Below are 21,849 nucleotides of genomic sequence, written 5' to 3'. Positions count from 1 at the left end.
AGCAAGGCAGTGGGCAAACAGTGGGGGTTAGTTTTTGGAACCATTCTTGCTAATAATTTACACCCATGACTTGGATTCTGAAATCCAAAACAGATTGGCCTTTTGCAGATTATGCCCCATCAGGAGGCAATGGAATCAGAGGACACAAAATGACTTGTACATAGAGATGAGCGTAAATGCAGGCAAGATTAAAGTACTGCCTCTAAGCAAGAAAAAGGGCATCATCATTCTCTTCACCAGCTGTCCCTCAATATGAGGATGACATCTACTCAGGGTTGCAAGTTTCTTCCATGGGACTTCATGTGACTGAACAAGCAGATTGCCAACCCACAGATTTTTGGTCATGTGGAACAGGACATCCAATGACATAGTGGGATTCCGAGTTCAGGATTTTCTCTCTTTTCTTTCCTCTGTGCCACCACTCTGGCTTATCATTAAGATGTTTGTACTCACTCAAAGCATGCAGTTTGATAAGACAGCTGTCGCCATTTTGAATGATTGGTGGCAAAATCCTCCCAGTTATTAATATAAATGCAGCCAAGCAGAGTTGGTGAGTGTTTTCTTATATTTTCCTTTCCCTACCTGGATGGATGGCCATTTGAAACATGAAAAAGCAGGACCTGGCAAGGTTTTATCAGCTATCTGAACGTAGTGTCCAGGCCATCATATTTTACTTTTCACTTTCCAAGCCTTAGTGCTTGTTGAACTGGCTTCGAGAACGACACCAGAGTTTGTTCGATGGTCCTCTCAATGAATCCAGAGGACACAGCAGAAGCACTGCTGGTTGAATTTCACGAGCACGCAAATTAATGTGTCGCCGTGCCATAGTCCAGGTGCCACTGCAGTGCAGGAGTGTGGTGACGGCAACTGCTACTGCACAGTAGGAAACTTGGTAGCTTGTCAAACACTCACTCGCTGTATAAAGATGAGCTGATGCAGTAGATCCAGTGATCGTTCTCATCATTGGTGGTCTTTTCAGAGAGGTGGCTGCCAAGGTATGGAAGTGCTCAATGTATTGCAGGGTCTTTTGTTCAACACCTATGGGAGGCGGAATAATTGACAAACCAGATCTGGTTTTATTTCTGAGTTCTGTTTTGGCAACACTCAAGGACAGGCTGACTCTCATATGCAGAATGGAAGCGATCCAGAGTGGCTTGCAAATCTGGTACAGTGGACAACTGTATGTCTATGATGGTCAGATTAGTTTAGGCACAAAGGAGACTGAAGTTAAACTTTTCCATCCACGTAGCATTTAATATTATCACAGATCTGTTGTAACACCAGTTTAACTGAAAAGCCACTGTGAAGAAGAAAATATAATATTTCTGTTGTATTCTGTGAAGCAGGATTGTGGGAGCGGTGTATGCATGTGTGACAAATGTAATTAAACTGAAGACAGTTGGGCTGCAAGAATTGAGAACATCAAAGGAGCTAGGTGCAAAAGCAGGCATTTGAGGTGGAGAAGACCGAAGTTAGAGATGCTGGAGGTGAACACAATGTGGTTAGAAATTTGCAAGAGATTTGGATTTTTAGCTGTTAAACTTTCAATGGGAACCAACAGGTTTTGCAACTTCTGGTCATAAGTAAACTTGGGAAAGGTTATTCAGTTTTATTTGACCCAAGAGTGAGGGCAACAGCGAACATGAAAGATCTTTATATTTTGAAGATAGTTACGTGTAGAGAAATGTTGCAAACAATGCTTTTAAAGATAAAGCAGAAAATATCTAAAGAAATGTTGGAAACTGAGTTAGGGATGGGGCCATGGGGCAGTGTGCTTTACGCTACAGAATAGCTGTGAAAAGCAAAGTGAACAATCTCCAGCAACGCAAAGAAGTGCCTATTGTTTTCAAAAACAGATTTTTGTTCCAAATAATCCTCTACAGTGCAACGAGAGAGTGCAAAACCGTATCAAGTTCCCTGCAGCAAGTGGGTGCCTTGTGATAAATTTACTGTCATTTTTATAGATTAAATATGTATCGGGACTGTTGCCCAAAAGCAGTGTTTGAGTCGAAGTAAAAATCCTTTGTAGAAATATTTGTAACACTAATTTTAACTGTATAAATGTGCGTTTAAGCTTTAAAATTTCCAAAAGTATTGCTGTAATTTCTGACTCCAGGGGCACGATTCTCCGACCCCCCATTGGGTCGGAGAATTGCCGGGGGTTGGCGTGAATACCGCCCCCGCCGTGTCCCGAATTCTCCGCCACCAGAGATTTGGCGTGGACGGGAATCGTGCTGCGCCGGTCGGCGGGGGCGGGAATTGCACCGCGCCGGTCCCACCCCCGGCGATTCTCCGACCCGCAATGGGCCGAAGTCCTGCCGCTGTCAACCATCTCCCGCCGGCGTGGATTAAACCACCTTTTGAACGACGGGACAAGGCGGCGCGGGCAGGCTCCGGGGTCCTGGGGAGGGCATGGGCCGATCTGGCCCCGGGGGGTGCCCCCACGGTGGCCTGGCCCGCGATCGGGGCCCACCGATCCGCGGGCAGGCCTGTGCCGTGGGGGCAATCTTTTTCTTCCGCCTTCGCCGTGGTCTTCACTATGGCGGAAGAGACCCCCTCCCTTGCATGCGCGGGGATGACGTCAGCAAACGCTGACGCTCCCGCGCATACATCACCGGCGAAGACCTTTCGGTGCCCGCTGGTGTGGCGCCAAAGGCCTTTCCCGCCAGCTGGCAGAGCAGAAACCACTCCGGCGTAGGCATAGCCCCTCAAGGTGAGGGCTTGGCCCCTAAAGTTCCGGAGACTTCCGCACCTTTGGGATGGCCCGATGACGGAGTAGTTCCCGCCACTCCATTACGCCGGAACCCCCCACCCCGTCGGGTAGGGGAGAATCGCGCCCATGATTTCAGCACATGTAAATTATTGTAATAAAACAAAAATTGAAAACCATTCCGATAGCTAGTGTAGCCATCTGGGATGGCCACGTCCTGATTACAAAATGGACACCCGCAAAGAATGCAGGGAAAATTGGACAATGCTAAGAAATCAGCAGGTGCAAGCTCTGTCTGTTGATTAGAACCTTAAACGCTCAGACAGGACAGAAACTACCAAACGATCTACATACTAATGAGCCATCTCCGGGGACAAAAGGGAAACATTTAGATACACAATGTTAGGACAGACTCCCCCCAGAGGAGGCTAAGACAAAGCAGACTGACAGTCACCAGGACACGCCCAGCGATCAGGGAACCACCCCTCTATTGGAGGAAAATCGATACAACTGATTGAGAAAGACCCAATTAGTTGAGGCCAAGTTCAAGGCCCGCCCAAAACGGTGCGAAGCCCGTTTCAGTATAAGAGGTATCACCCAAGGGAGAATCTTCCTCCTTTGGCTCTCACCGAAGAGACCTGCCCAGCAGCTGCATCAGACCAAGTAAGTTCCAAGTCAACACACGCTACGAGATAGACGCTCCTAGTTGCTACCCTGTAAACAGATCAACCCAGCAGCTTCAGAACCGAGCAACGGCCATTGTTCCTCTAACTGACTGGGCGCCCGAAGCGAAGTATAGGCTTTAGTAATAGTGGTAGTTTAGTTTGTAGAGTTTATGCATGAGTAGATTTGACTGTGTGTAAATAAATGAGCATTGCTTTTGAACTTACTAACTGGTGTATCGAGTCATTGATCTGTATTTGGTTCTGAACCTTGTGGCGGTGTCGAAAGATACCTGCCGACTTTTGAACAAACGTGATTAAACAGAGCCAAATTAAGAACCAACCAAAAGTTAGCAACACTAGCTTTCCAAGGTCCCTTTGGGATTTGTTTAGCACAGCACATAGTACATGCCACATCATAACAACAGTTAGGAAAATATAAACAATATGGTGGTTATCACACAGCCTTGCTTGACCCGTCTGGATTTTGAAGTTGTCTGTTCAGATCTCCCACTCAAGGTAGTTGCAGTCATAGCACCTTTCAGAAGTTTCTTTAACATATGATTATTTTTTTATTAATTTTTTTCAGGACAATGCACACAGCCTTGTTATTTACTGAATCAAGTGATTGGATCAGGTCAGTGAATGCAATGAGGAGTTTCTGGTGTTTTTCTCAACATTTTTCCTGGATTTGTCTGGCAACAGAAACCATGTCAAAGGATTCTCTGGGAAGTCTGAAGTGACATTTGGGAAGATTTTCTTAGCGACAGGTCGTAGGCAATTCAGGTGAATGATTTCAATAGTTTCAACAGCATGATCTTTCTCCCTTTCTGAAGATGGCTAGAATTGTCACATTCCATTAGTGGGAGAGGGTGTTTCTTTTCCTCCCAAAATAAACTGTGGGCACGGAGTCTTGAGGTAAGCAAAAGCCGGTCAGCGTTTCAGACCTCAGCTGGTACACCGTCAGGATTGCAGGCTTTGTTGCTTTTCCCAAGTTCCATTGCTTATTACATCTCTTCTAACAATGGTGGATCACCAATGGATTCTACCCCAGGGTACTGGAGGATAACGTGCAATGCATCAGCAGTGGATTCACAGTTGAGCTATTGAAAATGTTCTTTCAAGCAATGCTGTTGGTTTAAGAGAGGCACCATCCCGTTAGCAAAGAGGATTTTGACCTTGGTAAAGGGTGCCTGTATCTTCTGTTAGGATACTGGACGAGAACCCCAAACAATTTTTCGATTTGTAAAACTGGAAGGAGAGAATACTTGACCTGATGACTCTGACCAATAGATATGTACCTTTTATGTCAAAACAAACATTAATTTAAACACAGAATTAACCACATTATCAAAGAAATGTGTGATAAATGTAGAAATTGTTATACAATTAGTAGTTAAATCTCACAAGCCTGAAAATCACTTCAGATATCTTTCTAGTGTCTCAGCCTTCCTCTAAACTAAACAGATCTCTGTTCTATCTTTAACCTCAGACTTTTTGGAAACGTTTTTCTAGTTTTGTTAACTAGCTGCTCATTACTCCATGGTATGGGTTTTCTGATAGCAAAGCTGAGAGAGAGGTTCCCCCTCTGAACATTCTTTCTAGTAGAGCTGTGAGAGCTACCTTCTCACTCTCCACTTATCTCCAACTGGTCTGGCTTTCAGTTAAAACTCACAAAGGAAATACCCTCCATCTGGAAAGCGGCTTCCTATTGCTAATGCTTCTGCTACAACTTTATTCTTCACCCCACAACCCTTTTGGAGCAGAATCGAAACACAGTTTGAACTATTGGAGGGGGGGGGGTTTATTGTTAATCGGTTGAAAATTTGTTGAATAAAGATATTTTTAAAAGTCTCCCTTGTCACAGGACGAGGCAAATTCTTGTTTAATGTGGGTACTATGGGGAGCTGTGATTGTCCACGTGATATTGAGTTGGTGGTCATATTTTTATGGCATGTCAAACAATGCCACTGCACCCTCCATCCGCCTTCACTATCGATGAAGCGGACAGCCTCCCTGTGGCTGTTCTGCCATTGTGGAAATTTTGAACTGCATTTCATCTGGCGCCCTCCCCCACCATGGATCTCTCTACCAAGAGCCGGAAGCTCCCAACAGCATAATTCAAGAGTTTGTTAGAGCACACAATCCTCTCGACCACATCAAGATGACATTACAGAGAGGGAAAGAAAAATTACAACACACACGACTGACATCAAGATGAATCTAAAAGTGCTAATAGACAAATATCCATCCAATGTGGAGCAACAATTGACAAAACCAAGATAAAACCAAGAGCTGCATTGCATGATCAATACAGCACAATAGTGATCAATGTGTAAACTGCTTTGTTCAGACCAAACTTCAAGTAGTGTCCAGTTTTAATCACCGAGATATATTCAAAGATAGGAAGCAGTGCCAAGAGCCACAGGACAGATCCAGAGTATGAAAGATCTGAGTTATGAGAAAAGACAGATATTTTGGCTTTGCAACCTTAAAATAAGGTTTCGTGAGAACTGATCTTATTGAGATGTACAAGATTGAATATTGAAAACATCAATCTAAAGAGTAAAGTAAAAGGGCCAACGGTTGAAATTTAAAGAAAAATTTATAATATTTTCAGAATGCTTTGCACACATTTGAAACATCATTCAGCAGAGGTGAAATCCTGTAATTATCAAACAACGATTGGATGCAGCAATGGAAGGATTTTAAGGTCATTGGTTGAAATACCTTCCTTTGCTGAACTGCAACAAAATAGTGTCCACAGGAGAAGACTTGCTGAACCTGTTGCAATACCACAGCAGCATTATATCATTCATAAACCTTTGCTTTCCAGGAAGGGTGCTATTCTCCCATTAAATGACTTTTTGGGCGTGTTTGGCAGCGTGTTTCCCACCTACTTTTTGGGTGAGATCCAGAGCTGTATCACCCACACATGATAATATTTGGGGGCTTGGGGAGTCCTGTCGATAACACACTTAGAAATGTTTTTTGCGGAGGTGAACTAAACCTGCCAGATACATTGGCTCTTTAGAGATCGGGATGCCATTTTGAAAGGGTGCTCCAATCTCTAAGTGAGCTTGAGGGTCCCCCACACTCTCCACCCATGGACTATGCGCCCCTCCCACTTCAAGTGAGCACAGCTCAATTTGGGGTCACTGAGAGCCTTCGCACCCCCCTACTTTCATATAACACCCCTTCATACCCACACCTTTCATAACCCCCCTTCAATGGGCATGGCCCTCAGGCCTGATGGTGGGTAGTGCCAACCTGGCACACTAGCACCGAGGCAGTGCCAACCTGGCATTGTCAGGGTGCTTGGTTACCAGGGAAGTGCGAGGGAACAGCCCTGCCCTATCCCCAAAAACCCAAAGAGAATCCCGGAGTGGCCATCACACCGGTTCTCTACTTGTGGAGATCAGTATTAATTGGCACCCAGGTGAGGCCTTGCTCATTCGGCCAGTGACTCCGGATAGGAGAGTAGCCACACACATTTAAATGAGCCAAAAATGTAACCTAGATTGGCGTTGGGTGACTCAGATGAACTTGGAGCTCTCCCTCGATCCTCCCAGCGAGTTACGGGATCAGCACCATGCGTAACGTGGTGGCAAAATGGGGCTTGTAGTTTTTAGTGGAAGCTACTTCCATTGATGCTTGCCATGCTCCCACATTTCATCTGAGTAATGTGGTTCTACGGCAATAGTGCACACTGTTTCAAACAAGGACAGAAAAGTGTTGGAAGAATCTTGCACCCTATCCCGTACTGTCCATAATTAGTATTTCTTCAGGAAAAGGGAGACATGTATGTTTCTTAGACTACGAGTGGACAAAATTTGAATAAAAGGAGCAAGATTTCTCAGGTTCAAATGAAGAGGATTGTTTTTTCACATATTCATCCCAAAAGCGTAAAGTCACTTGAGGAGGATCCAGTCAAAGAGGATAGCACACTTTTCCAAGTAGTAAACAAAAGAGCAGTAAATCACCTCGTCAGGGAGAAACAGTCATCGCGAGCCAGTTTAGAAAGTGGTTTCAGTTGTTGGAGTAGTATATCACAATTATTGCAGGATTCTCTTGAAGAGATGGATGTTCAGAAAGACATAAAATTAGCTTTTTAAAGTTTTTAAACTTGGTTTCTTTACAGGTGGACTTGGAGTAGGAATCAGGTAGAGAAGCTTTTTAAGATACAGCAGTCTCCAAATTATAACGGCTTTGGTGTCACTGCCTTGCTCTTTAACAATATTCTGCAGTTGTGTTCTTTGCTGACAGGTTGTTTCTTTCTGGTTCTTCAGATAATAAAGGATTTTGGTATCAGAAGCCAGTTTTAGTTACACAATCAACTATTGTCTACACAAAGATTGAAAGCTAGAAGCCATCGCGTTTCAATGGAAATAGATGATAAGTCAGTAACACCTACTTCTGGTTAACTGGTTTTCTACAGTTCTCCGTTAAAGTCTAGAAGCCAATGATTTTTGAGTTTGGAGCAAAGCACAATGGGAGGTGTGAATTCCACAGTTGGGTTCCTTCAGTATTTCGGGAAGCCTCCACCTGAGGCGATTCAATTGTGAACTTCTCAGAATCTTATGGTAATCTGTCACCTTAGCTACCATGTTACTGTCTATTAAAATAAAAGATCGTTCCTGAAGATTCCACACAAAGTAAGTCTGTGAAGTTATGAACAGGACATGCCATCACTGAGCATAACTCAGTTTTAAAGTTAAATGATTTGGTAGTTAAATTAACCAAATGTTGTGGTACTCAACGAATAGACCAGATGGTCCCAACTTCGCTGCAGCAATTCAGTATCAGTGGCAGGAATGTACGCAATCAATATCAGTGGCAGGAATGTATGCAAAGTAATCATCATCAGTGTGTAGAATGCATGTTAGTATGTGTGTGTGCGCGCAAGGTCATTTGAGCAAGCCAATGGCATAGTGGTAATGTCAGTGGACCAGAAATCCAGAGATACTAGCTAATGTTCTGGGGGCTCCACCATGGCAGCTAGTGGAAGTTAAATTTAATTGATAAAATCTCTCATTGAAAACTTGTGTCAGTAATGGTGACCGTGGAAGTTGAATTCAATCCATAAAATCTCCCACTGACAGCTAGTGTCAGTAATGGTGAACATTAAATTATCACTGATTATTGTAAAACCCCATCTGGTTGACTAATTTCCTCCAAGGAAGGAAAGTTTCCATCTTGACCTGGTCTGACTTGTGTTGTGACTCCAAGTCCACAGAAATGTGGTTGGCTTTGACCTGCCCTCTGAAATGGGTTAACAAACCACTCAGTTCAAAGGCAATCAAGGAAGGACAACAAATGCCAGCCTTGCCGGCAATGCCCACATCCCATGAAAGAATAAAGAAAAATATCAGCCAGGGATCGTGTTCCACTGAGGGATGTTACAATGTGCTGGTAAATGAGCTTTGGACCAAATTTGGGAACTTTGGCTAGAAGGTTTTCCCTCCCCTGTCATCCTCCTCCTTCATTCAAATAGACTGCTGACAAAGTTTTGCAACTTTGAAAATATACTGCAATGCAAGTTGCTGCATTCAATGCGATAAAATATAAAATCAACTAAAGTTTGCTGAAACACTAGAATCAGTCTTTTATCTATCCTTAACATGCTGTTATCATGAGAGGGAGATATTAGAAATTGGGATTCAGAAATAGGGTCCAAAAAATTAAGCAGACAATTTAAAGGTTTTAACAGATTGAAGGAAATTGCTGTTCCACAGAACTCAAAACTGAGTCACATGCTCCCATTCAGACTGAAACTCATTAGAGAATGCATAATGCAATTCACCAAGACCCATTGTCTTTCGGGACACTCCTGCATGACCAGCCAATATGTTATTAACAGAGTTTGATGAATAATGGTCTTATCAATGGATGGTGGTTGCATTTGAATGGCATAACTCTGGCTTTTGTGTAAACGGTAATGGGCTATCAGTCAAATAACAAGAACATATTCAAGTTTGACCACCTCAGGGGAGAAGCTTTCTTTGAAGGGCTGGGCAGTGCTCAGACATAGAGTGATATAGAAATCCTTTTGGCAACAAAGGCAGAAGCAGATAGGCGGACAAGGAGACACGTCGGGAAACTTAGAAGCAGAAGGCCTTGGAGGGCAGCCAGTCAGGTCATGAAGCCTGCTAGCTTAAAGATATAAGCAGCCATGGAACAGGTCATGGAAGTTGCCAGAGAAAGCTTTGAAAAAAGATTTTGAGATGTCCTAACAGAGGAAAGATTGCTTCCTAAATTAAAGTGCTGCTTTGCCAAGATGTGTAAGTGGAATGAGAGCTGTATTTTAATGTTGAGTGTTGGAACTGTGAAGTAAAATTTTACATTTTTTTTTTTTGTTTTAATAAAGCTTGGTTTATAAAATAATCATTTCTTATGTTATCGCTCCTGGAATGAATCTATCTTTTCTGCAGTCTTAAAACTTAAAAACATCACTCGTCTGGTTCAGTATCTTAACCTTTGTTGAGGAATGACCAGGCGCCTGTAACACGGTGCACTGATTCCCGTCACCTTGATTCAAAGGTCGCAATTTTCAAGAACTAAAAACTCAGCAGAAAGCCAAGAACAACATAGCTGAGCTTTCAACTTCAATATTTCCATTCAAGTCAGACACTGAAATCAGTCTTACTCACCTAATTTTATTAAAACCACAGAAGCAGCACAAGGTTACAAAATCCACATAATCAATACACAAAAAAACAAAATAATGACTGAATTCAGAACAAAATGTCTTCTGATTTTTCCACTTAAACTGAAAAAAAATTATTTTTTTTGCCCAAGTTAGACATAAACTTCAAGAATTTCCTCATGAAAGTTAAGGAAAGGGCTTACTACCACAACCATGATTCCAGTTTGTAACTCACTTTGATGCCCAGCCATTCAAGCTGCAGGGTGAAAAACCACATCCATGAATCAAGAAGGGAGCAGCCTAGATCAGAAAGCATGTGGAAGTTCAATCCAATCTAAGTTGGATCTCGGCCTCTCAGAGTCAAAGCAATAAATCCAGATGTAAACTGGATGAACAGAACTAAAAAGGAGAACTGTTTACCAATCTGTGCTTTCAACATGAGAATTGTTGAATGTACTGCTGGAGCTTCAGTAAATTATCAGGTTGCTGAAAAGTTTCACTGAGTTTCAGCATGGGCCCCTTCACTCCGGGCTGATCTTTGAAAACCTACAAGTGAAAGGAGACGGTTTGTATTACTGCTTCCTTGGTAATTACTCATAAACATCACTACTCCATAATATGTCAAGGACTGGGAAACAGGTGTTCTGAAAAAAGGTAAGATCAATGAAAAAGACAGAAACTACAGCATTAATAACTTAACATTTACATTCTAACCAAATTATTTTTGACGAATGGTACAAACACCGTACTATTTCTGACTAATGGTACATCAAAGAAAGCTTAAATTGTAAAACATCCATCTTTCCATGTCACCTGGCACTGATCTATCAGTGAGTACTACAATGTCTTCTCTTCCCTCAGCCAGCCATATCAGCAGCAACTACTACTGGACATGGTTCACATGAAAGGTGACCTCCAGTACCTTAGCTGTGCAGCTATTAATTCTGCATGAATATGCAGACATTCAGCACTGGTTTGTTGTTCAGCCCCACGGAGCACTGAAACTCATCCAATTCCATTTTGAATTGATGAGTGTTCCCATACACTACCATGATGAAAACTGTGTTGAGCATAGAAGTAGGAACCTCCAGCACAATTTCCCTAAAAATTATATAACTTTGCATAAAGAGGATTAAATCCCTCGGGTTTCGCTGTTTGCTGAATAAACGTGGTCTCAAAAAAATTATAAAAGTCGCAAATGGTAAGAATTCCACTTACTCCTAACTCCCTGAAGGTCTTTACGGCACTGTTCGCAAGGCAGAGCGTGGCACTTTCTGAAAAATTTTAAAAGAGGTTAGCAGCTCAAGTCCCATTGATCCATGCATTCAAAATCAAACTTGTATTCTCAAAAATATGCCGGTGTAAAATCTAAAAATATATTCTTGGTATGCGGCTGTCACTTGACACGGCCAACATATATTGCCCACACCAAATTGCCCTTGAACAAGTGGTAGGAGCCACTTTCATGACCCCTGGTGTCTATCTTTGTGTAAGTACACGCACAGAGCTGCTGTGTGGGGGGATCCAGGTTTATGACCCAGCAACAGTAAAGGAACAGTAAGATAGTTCCAGGTCAGAATGCTACGTGATTTGGAGGCAACTTGCTGGTGCTCACAGGTGTCTCCTGCCCTTGTTCGTCGAGGTAATAAGACATCACAGGTTTGAAAGATTACCAAGTGGGAGTGCAACCCACTTCGACGCTACCACCAAGAAAGCAAAACAGCGCCTATACTTCCTCAGGAAACTAAGGAAATTCGGCATGTCCACATTGACTCTTACCAACTTTTACAGATGCACCATAGAAAGCATCCTATCGGGCTGCATCACAGCCTGGTATGGCAACTGCTCGGCCCAGGACCGCAAGAAACTTCAGAGTTGTGAACACCGCCCAGTCCATCACACGAACCTGCCTCCCATCCATTGACTCCATCTACACCTCCCGCTGCCTGGGGAAAGCGGGCAGTATAATCAAAGATCCCTCCCACCCGGCTTACTCACTCTTCTAACTTCTTCCATCGGGCAGGATACAGAAGTCTGAGAACACGAACGAACAGACTCAAAAACAGCTTCTTCCCCAGTGTCACCAGACTCCTAAATGACTTTCTTATGGACTGACCTCATTAACACTACACCCTGTATGCTTCATCCGATGCCAGTGCTTATGTAGTTACATTGTATATGTTGTGTTGCCCGATTATGTATTTTCTTTTATTCCCTTTTCTTCTCATGTACTTAATGATCTGTTGAGCTGCTCGCAGAAAAATACTTTTCACTGTACCTCGGTACACGTGACAATAAACAAATCCAATCCAATCCAATCAAATTCACTGAAGACTGCTGCCATCTATAATAGGGACCTATGGAGGAGGACAAGATGGATTGCCCACTCAGTGCTTCTGGATGAAGATGGTTACAAATGCTTCAGGCTTTTTCCTCCACTAACAGATGAAAAATCTAAAAAGAAAGTGGTCTTAAAACACAGGGACAACAGAATTCCAAAACACTTTTGAATCCTGGATCTGAGTAGAGTTGTTCAATGGATACTACCCCACATCTGAAACTCTAGCAATAGGAAGCTCCCAACACCACCAGACATTGAGAGCAATTCTATTTTTTTCTCATCCATAGTCCATGATGACTGAACTGGTATTCATTCTTTCCTGTGTCTCTGCTATGTTATTTGAGCAATTTGATTGAAATCATGTTCCATCAACTGACTCACCATGCTGCTCCTCAACCTGTGCTTGCAAAAGCTGAAACATCTTCAGCACACACTGTGGCTCTGTAAGAAAAAGCATGTAAGATGCATGAGCTTTGTACCTTCTGTCAGTAAATCTTGTCAGAAGGAGTCTATTATTTTCTATATATCTCAGTTCAGATGGTGGGAGAAAGTTTCACAGAACATTTCTTCAAAACATATCTTTGAAAGGTGCATTAAACAAGCTATGTCCAGAAAAGAGAGTGAGGTTCACTTACTCAGCCTCGATGGGTTTCATACCTTCACTTTCAGATTTACCCAATGGGCACAGCACTAAGCTGACTGTTAATATGAAGAAAGAAAACAAAAGGTCCAACTCTCAGATCCGAAGAGGGCATTTCCACAGATCCCAATTCAATGCCCAAAATACACAAAACCATTGGCGACATTCCAAAATAATAAAAAATAAATACAAAAGAGGTAGAGTAGCCTGCTTGCCACTCCACCACCTTGGACGGGTTGACCCAATCAAAGAGTACAGTATTCTATGAAACACACAGATTTCCACTCAAGTTCTGAACACCTTTATCTTATTCATTACCTGATCATGATGGTTCAACAATCACACTAACAGTACCTTGTATTGGTAAGTCAAATCTGTGCAGTAAACTCGCTGCGGTCTCATATGCCTTCAACACAGGCTGCAGCAGACTACAGAGAAAAAGGAAAAATGTGTGGCTTTCCCTGGTTCGGCCGAGCTGGAAATAAGATGACGACACATCAGGCTCCGCGATCAAATGTGAGTAATACAAAAAGTAACAAAAGGCCAAAACATGCAATGTTCTGTACTACTCATGAATTTATTGATGTCCCATTGTGCACAACAAACCAAAAGCAAGACGTACCTAGGTGAAGGTTTACAAAACAGCAAAGTGCTGGAAAATCTCAGCAAGTCTGGCAGAATCCGTCCAGAGAGAAATCGTTCATATTGAGTCCAATATGACTTTATTAAAACTCTGCTGAATGTTTCAAGGACTTGCTGTTTTTAATTTCAAATATCCAACATCTGCAGTATTTTGGCTTCATTGAAGGTTTACATGTTTTTCGTGATGTATTTTCATTCAGTATCCTTGCACATCAAGTGCAGCTTTATCAATATTATCAAACAACATCTTGGATGCTTCACATCATTCTACAATTTTGGCGAACTGAAGCTGTCCACAACTTGATTACTTGAATACTTGAATAATGAATCATTCGGAACAGAACTAACTGTCTGAGTGTCATAGTTGTGTCAATGAATATGCTGCGCAGTATTAAACCCTTTTGGAGCTAGTATTAAAAAGGTAATAGTGGAAGAGCTAGCATTAAACGGTAATAGTGGAAGCTAGACTTTTCAATGAGTCAGTATACCTTGAAATGACATTTCCAAACTGTTTCATCAGTGTCACTTTCGGAATCATCAAAATCATCCATCACCTTCCATGTTAGCTCCTTGGCGAACCGCTTCTGCCATGTGTCACATGCTGGCTGTTTGTTCTCATTCTACCAAGTGGAGAAAAAGCAGAAATTTCAAACCACTTGTTCAGACACATTACCGTGACTGCCAAATAAATGTGCACCAGTCAAAATCTCTCTCCTGTTTCTAAACTGCTAGTCAGTTTGAATAAAGTTGCAAAGTACAGAGTGAAGAAGCTTGCCTCAGGGGTCAGTCAAGTGAGAGTCCAGGTATCATATCTGTCATAACCTGCCTACTTACCATTGGCTGGGGACTAATGACTATCCCACAATCCTGTGGGAGTATGAGCTTCCCCAATGAGGGGGGCGGAGAAACCACGAGTAAACTCCTAGTATAAATAAAGCTGGCCAGTTCAGGAACCAGCAGGAAGGAGTATGTAGCAAGGGAAGTTACTGCTACTGTTATGTATATATGTTATGGTAAATAAATGTTATTACTTTGTATCCTTAAAACTCGCGCTGGATTCTTCGTGGCCCTTACAAAAATATCTCTGTAGGAAGTGATCACATCAACAGACCAAGGCTCCTTGATAGCACCGTTCAAACCTGCAACCTCTACCACCAAGAAAGACAAGTGCAGCAGATGCATGGGAACACCTCAACCTAGATGTTCACCTTCAAGCACACACCATCTTGACTTTGAAGTATATCACCATTGCTTCACCGTTGCCAGGTCAAAATTCTGGAACTCCCTCCCGAATCACATTTTGGGTGTACCTATATCACATGGACTGCAGCCATTCAAGCCGGCAGCTCACCACCATTTACTCAAGAGCAAGTTATGATGGGCAATAAATGCTAGCCTAGCCAGCAAGGTACACATTCAATGAAAATAATTTAAAAATAAAATCCTCATCCCTTTCCCTCTGGGAATACACGAGTCTCCAGCAGCCTCAACCCTGATCTTTATGAAGATCAAGGATGCTTGGGTCAGTGTAGCAATGAGTTCAGCTATTCAGCACACACCAAGAAAATAATGCGGGGCCATCTGATCTGGAGAACTCATTCCACACTGGACACAATGCTTCATTATCAAAGCATCAGATGAGCCAATTTGATATTACATACAAAAAGGTGTTCAATAGCATTTTCAGCACAAGCCTTTAGCCCAACTGGTTCATACCAAGGTTATGCTCAAGTGCCTCCTTCGACTAGAAATCATCTCACTTTATCAGCGTAACATTCTATTTGTTTGTCTAGCTTTCTGCTTCTATGCGATTTGCCCCAGCTACTTCTTGTGGTAATGAATTCCACAATCTAACCACTGAGTAACCATATTCCTCCTGAAGTCCCTATTGGATAAATTAGTGACCGTCATGTTTACGGTCCATGATGTTAGACAATCGTGACAGACTACCTTCACTAATTTTAAAAAGGCTGTAGGATCTACAATAATACTGTTGTTTCAATCGTCTGATCCACTTTCCAAAAGAATAGCCAATGGCTTCTGTCTGCATGAATGAGATGTTGGGCGAGATTCACCGTTTGGAAGACTAAGTGTTAATGCCGGAATTGAGCGTGGGTCTTGTTCCCGTACTGTGCCCACTGAGGCCACAATTTGTGGAGCAATTCAGGACATGCTAATGGGCCAGCACTCTGCCTACGTTAATCTGGAGCAATTCTCATTCCCCTCGGCGTCAGATTCACTGGGGCTGGAATTGGCGCATGCGAGCTTGACAAGCTGGAGCTGCCTGTAAGCACTCCACTCCACTCACATTCTTATTCCAGCCAAGAAGGTGGCCCAGAGAAGAGCAGCACCACACTTCACCATGTTGGATGCGGTGGAGAAGAGGCGGGACACAGTCTTCCCTCGGGTGGAACTGTGTCCCACAGTCATCAACCGGATCTGGGTAGATGTGGCCAAGGCAGTCAGTGCTGTGAGCCTCACCAGGCGGTCTGGCACACAGTGTCAAAAGAAGATGAATGACCTGCTTAGAGCAGCTTGGGTTTCTCTTCCTCTGGCATCATTCCTGTCCCTCACTCCTCGCATCATAACCCCACTCACATAGATACCAATCAAAACCCACCTGCTTGCATCTCCTTTGCATCCCACCCTGCATCAGCCCAACAACTGTATTGTCCTTGCACACACATGCCATCAGCCACAGACCGCCCATGTAACTCACCTCGATGCATCTCACCATGTCCTTTGTGTATCCCCAGAAAACAGCGGCCCATAACAGAAGAGAGCAGGAGAAGACCGGAGGGGGCATCCCAGACTTCAGGGCTCTCACGCCCGCCGATCAGAGGGCAATGAAATTATCCGGGGAAGTGCAGGAGAGGGCTGAGAGTGAAGGTCGGCAGGTGACAACAAAGTGTGTCCCTAATGCAAAATGATGTCCCTATAGCAAGTGAGTCACCCCACTCCCCCCAGACTACTACTTCCCAAGATCTCACCATATGTCTTTCCTTTTGTATTATAGGATCACCATCAGACCATTTCATCTCCTCTGGTGTATCTCGCCCCAAGCCACATTTGCAGCATACACCGGAGAACCAGTCCGAAAAAGACACCGACCTCTCAGCAGTGCACCCTCCATCATCGCACCCCCTTGGTGGGACATTTTAGCGAGGAGGCTGCTGGGTCACCTTCTGGTGCGCACATCACACATGCTGCATCACATCTGGTGGAGATGGGAACTCCCAAGGGAGCGGACAATCAGTGGGCTGCCTGATCCCAGTAAACAGCTGTCGTCCAGACAGGTATCGCGCTTCTGGAAAGTATGACCCCACCACTGAAGGAGTTGCAAGCACAGAGCCAAGATCGACAGGATGGGGTGTCAGCAACTTTTAAGCACCTGCATGTGCAGCTGGAGGAGTCCAACCTCCTTCAGGTGCAGGAGATTGTGCCAATAATGCATAATTCCGAGGTCACCACTGAACGAGTGGCATCCACTGTGGGAGCCTTGGGTCAAGAACAAGAACAAAGAAAAGTACAGCACAGGAACAGGCCCTTTGGCCCTCCAAGCCTACGCCGACCATGCTACCAGTCTAAACTAAAATCTTCTACGCTTCCGAGGTTCGTATCCCTCTATTCCCATCCTATATCATGTATTTGTCAAGATGCCCCTTAAACGTCAGTGTCGTCCCTGCTTTCACCACCTCCTCCGGCAGCGACTTCCAGGCACCCACTACCCTCTGCGTAAAAAAACTTGCCCCTCGCACCTTCAACCTATGCCGGAATTGACCCCTCTACCCTGGGAAAAGTCTCTGACTGTCCATTCTGTCTCTGCTCCTCATAATTTTGTAGACCTCTATCAGGTCGCCCCTCAACCTTCTTCGTTCCAGTGAGAACAAACCAAGTTTATTCAACCTCTCCTCCTAGCTAATGGCCTCCATAACAGGCAACATTCTGGTAAATCTCTTCTACACCCTCTCTAAAGCCTCCACATCCTTCTGGTAGTGTGGCGACTTGAATTGAACAGTATACTCCAAGTGTGACCTAACTAAGGTTCTATGCAGCTGCAACATGACTTGCCAATTCTTATACTCAATGCCCCGGCCAATGAAGGCAAACATGCCGTATACCTTCTTGACTACCTTCTCCATCTGTGTTGCCCCTTTCATTGACCTGTGGACCTGTACACCTAGATCTCTCTGACTGTCAATACTCTTGAGGGTTCTACCATTCACTGTATATTCCCTACCTGTATTAGACCTTCCAAAATGCATTACCTCACATTTGTCCGGATTAAACTCCATCTGCCATCGCTCCGCCCACGCCTCCAAACAATCTAAATTCTGCTTTATCCTCTGACAGTCCTCATCGCTATCTGCAATTCCACCAACCTTTGTGTCGTCCGCAAATTTACTAATCAGACCAGTTACATTTTCCTCCAAATCATTTATATATACTCCGAACAGCAAAGGTCCTTGCACTGAACTCTGCGGAACACCACTGGTCACAGCCCTCCAATCCATTGCTGCTACTCTGCCTTCTATGACCTAGCCAGTTCAGTATCCATTTTCCCAGCTCACCTCTGATCCCGTGTGATTTCACCTTTTGTACCAGTCTGCCATGAGGGACCTTGTCAATGGCCTTACTGAAGTCCATATAGACAACATCCGCTGCCCCACCTGCATCAATCATCTTTGTGACCTCCTTGAAAAACTCTATCAAGTTAGTGAGACACGTCCTCCCCTTCACAAAACCGTGCTGCCTCTCGCTAATACGTCCATTTGCTTCCAAATGGGAGTAGATCCTGTCTCGAAGAATTCTCTCCAGTAATTTCCCTACAACTTATGTAAGGCTCACCGGCCTGTAGTTCCCTGGATTATCCTTGCCACCCTTAAACAAAGGAACATTGACTGTTCTCCAGTCCTCCGGGACATCACCTGAAGACAGTGAGGATCGAAAGATTTCTGTCATAGATTCCATAGAATTTACAGTGCAGAAGGAGGCCATTCGGCCCATCGAGTCTGCACCGGCTCTTGGAAAGAGCAACCTACCCAAGGTCCACACCTCCACCCTATCCCCACAACCCAGCAACCCCACCCAACACTATGGGCAATTTTGGACACTAAGGGAAATTTATCATGGCCAATCCAGCTAACCTGCACATCTTTGGACTGTGGGAGGAAACCGGAGCACCCGGAGGAAACCCACGCACACACCGGGAGGATGTGCAGACTCCGCACAGACAGTGACCCAAGCCGGAATCGAACCTGGGACCCTGGAGCTGTGAAGCAATTGTGCTATCCACAATGCTACCGTGCTGCCCCAGCAAGGGGCCTCAGTCAAGGCCTCAGCAAATTTCTCTCGTGCCTCCTTCAGTATCCTGGGGTAGATCCCATCAGGCCCACCTTAATATTTTTCAAGATGCCCAACACCTCGTCTTTTTGGATCTCAATATGACCCAGGCTATCTACACACCCTTCTTCAGACTCAACATCCACCAACTCCTTCACTTTGGTGAATACTGACGCAAAGTATTCATTTAGTACCTCGCCCATTTCCTCTGGCTCCACATATATCCTTCAGTGGGCCAACCCTTTCCCTGGCACCCTCTTGCTTTTTATGTACGTGTAAAAGGACTTGGGATTTTCCTTAGCCCTATTTGCCAATGACTTTTTGTGACCCGTTTTAGCCCTCCTGACTCCTTGCTTAAGTTCCTTCCTACTTTCCTTATATTTCACACAGGCTTCGTCTATTCCCAGCCTTCTAGCCCTGACAAATGCCTCCTTTTGCTTTTTGCTTAATGCTTCTTGCATTAAAACATATGAACTTCAGGCCACCAGTCCCACTGTTTTGAGCAACATCTCCCTGTCTGCTCTCCCTCAGAGCCACATTTCCTAGTCCCTCCATAATCTTTTCACCTTCTGACCTATTGCTCCGGTACCCACCCCCTTGCCATACTAGTCCAAGGCTTGTAGTGCACTGTGCAGTCGATATCTAAGGCCCAGAACAGAGGAGGGGGTCCCAGTCAAAGGCAACCATGTACCAGCCCCACATGGACATTGCTGTGGCAGTTCAGAGCTTGGAACAGTCACATCGGGTCATGACTCAGTGTGTCAAGAGCATTGGTCAGGCGCTGACTACCTGGGCCAGTCACAGAGGGACATGACCGAGACAGCGAAGGATATGATTCACTCGCTGAAGGACGTGGCCCAATCTAAGTGCTCCATGGTAGAGAGCATAGAGACCCTGGTTGAGACGAGGGCGGACCTCCAGGACTGGCAGAGCTAGTGGAGCCTCCGGCCTCACCTCTATCCCATGAAGTAGCTCGGGGCCATCGAGCACCTCAAGGGAGGAGGAAGTGTTGGGGTCCATTCCTGTGTCTTCTGCTACAGGAGTAGTATGGAACACCAGAGCGCTTTGCAATTCCCCCAAATAACACTGACGCATCTGATGGGCAGCGGGCAGAACAGTGGCACCTCGTCACATGTGACACTCTAACGTCAGCCGGAAACATCCAGGTCCAGGCACCAAAGGCATCTCGGGTCACAAGGTGACTTCCACAACCCGTGTCCGTGATCGGCTCTGTGTTCGGCGTTTCCCCAGTGATGTCTACTGCGGGTGTCCTCTTTGGGTGGGCCGTGTGTTATCCCGCCAGGAAACGGTCACCGTGTGCCACCAATCGCCTCCATGCTGGAGACTTGTGTGGGGGCAGGTCCTACAGATTTGGGGGGGGGGGGGGGGGCGTGGTGGCAGATAAATGAGCGTCTGCTGAGAGCGTAGCTGCAGTGTGATCTGGGTCCTGGGCGCGACACAGATTGTGTCCGGGGCAGGATGGATGAGAGTGGGGGCTCAATGAGCAGGCAGGACTTAGAGACAGCTGGTGGTTCTGCGGAGTGGGCTAGTTGATACACTGGTGTGGCCTCTGCTCTGAGGGGGCAGTGTGCCTGGGAGGCTGCCAAAGGCCATGTTGCATGTGTCCTTTGTTTGGGGTGAACTCTGCTATTCCCCTGCAGTGGGATTGCGCTTCTGAGAGTACTGAGGTGTGCCAGCATCTGATGGGCCAGATTGGGCTTGGCCACGCCCAGTCCATTGATGGGTCAGCTGGGGTCTGAGGGTTTCCCGAAGGGTGGCCCAGGTGGGCTTCCAAATGATCAGAGGCTCCGTGAACTTCCACAGGATACAGTGAGCAGTCATCAGTGAGAGCAACCAGGGGCCTATAACTTGTACCAAATGGGTGCGTTTAAAAAAAATACTGCAGCAATGGCAGCCTGTGCCAAACCACACCAATCCCAAGGGGGACACTTCAAGCCTCGGAGCTGTCACCAAGCTGCTCCCCGCTATTCCTCCCTGGCCCTGGCAGCAAGAGTAATTTTTACCAATTTTTCGAACTTTGCTTACCTTCTCTCCCCCAACCCCCTCAACAGCCATGGCACCCAATTCCCATTTGTAAATACCTGTAGTAAATCTTACCCTGTGACTTCCACCCAAGAGCAGCGGGTCATCGCGGTGGTCCAGAGCGTAGTGTGTCAGACACGCTAATCACATTCGAATGCATGCACATACTGGTTTTGCATGTCGCTGCCGGCGCAGGGTGCAAACCTTGTGATGCACGATCAATGACCACTAAAGCGAGGTTGTAGTCCAACTAGAGGCTTTAATAAGCTAGATGTTTCCCCCAGCAGCTCAGGTACAGAATTAAGGCTGCTGGGGTGGCACGGGCTCTTATACCCCACCTTGCAGGGCGGAGCTACCATACAGCTTGACCAATAGGAAACATACAATATCTACCAATGGTGCTCCAGTATAACCAGGTACCGTAATACCTCTACACAGACGACCACATTCACCCCGTTAAAAAAAGTCCGGCGGGGGTGGTGGCCTGATATTACAACATGGTAACGTGGTAACTAATTATAGTTATGGAGGTACCGTAATACCTCCATCGAGCATTTTGTAACTATTTACAATTCTATTTACTATTTACCATTTATGATTCATAACTAACTATACACTTTAAAATGAAGCAATCAGTCGATCGGAGGCCCTGGTCATCCTCTGTGATCGTCGAAGCTTCGGTGGTGACTCCGGTGGAGTCTTGTGCGTCTGTGACTCCGGGAGCGTGGCCTCGATCTCTGTGGCAGCTTCGACACCCCTAGACGGCGCCGGTGGGGAAAATGGTTGACCTGGGAAGGGAGCGTCTGCGGGGTGCGTCGGTGG

At 45.1% G+C, this 21,849-nt stretch overlaps 1 protein-coding gene across 4 annotated transcripts in view; it reads right to left on the bottom strand.

The window, feature by feature from the left end:
- Positions 1-10,012: 10,012 nt before the first annotated feature.
- Positions 10,013-21,849, bottom strand: part of LOC140396900 (glycerol-3-phosphate acyltransferase 1, mitochondrial-like) — a 79,933-nt gene continuing 68,096 nt past the window's right edge. For 3 of the 4 annotated variants that reach the window (XM_072485749.1, XM_072485751.1, XM_072485750.1), the window contains 5 exons: positions 14,130-14,261; positions 13,354-13,474; positions 12,741-12,800; positions 11,237-11,292; positions 10,013-10,564 (listed from right to left, as the gene is read on the bottom strand). In XM_072485749.1, coding sequence (XP_072341850.1) covers positions 10,451-10,564; positions 11,237-11,292; positions 12,741-12,800; positions 13,354-13,474; positions 14,130-14,261 — 483 coding nt within the window. In that variant the 3' untranslated portion in view covers positions 10,013-10,450. Of the gene's footprint in view, positions 10,565-11,236; positions 11,293-12,740; positions 12,801-13,353; positions 13,475-14,129; positions 14,262-21,849 lie in introns of those variants that run through there. The other variant, XM_072485752.1, reaches the window with a different exon arrangement.

Source organism: Scyliorhinus torazame, chromosome 20, assembly GCF_047496885.1.
Source record: "Scyliorhinus torazame isolate Kashiwa2021f chromosome 20, sScyTor2.1, whole genome shotgun sequence".
NCBI classification, from domain to species: domain Eukaryota; kingdom Metazoa; phylum Chordata; class Chondrichthyes; order Carcharhiniformes; family Scyliorhinidae; genus Scyliorhinus; species Scyliorhinus torazame.
Note: the sequence above shows the minus strand (reverse complement) of the source record. Positions and strands in the feature narration are given on the sequence as shown.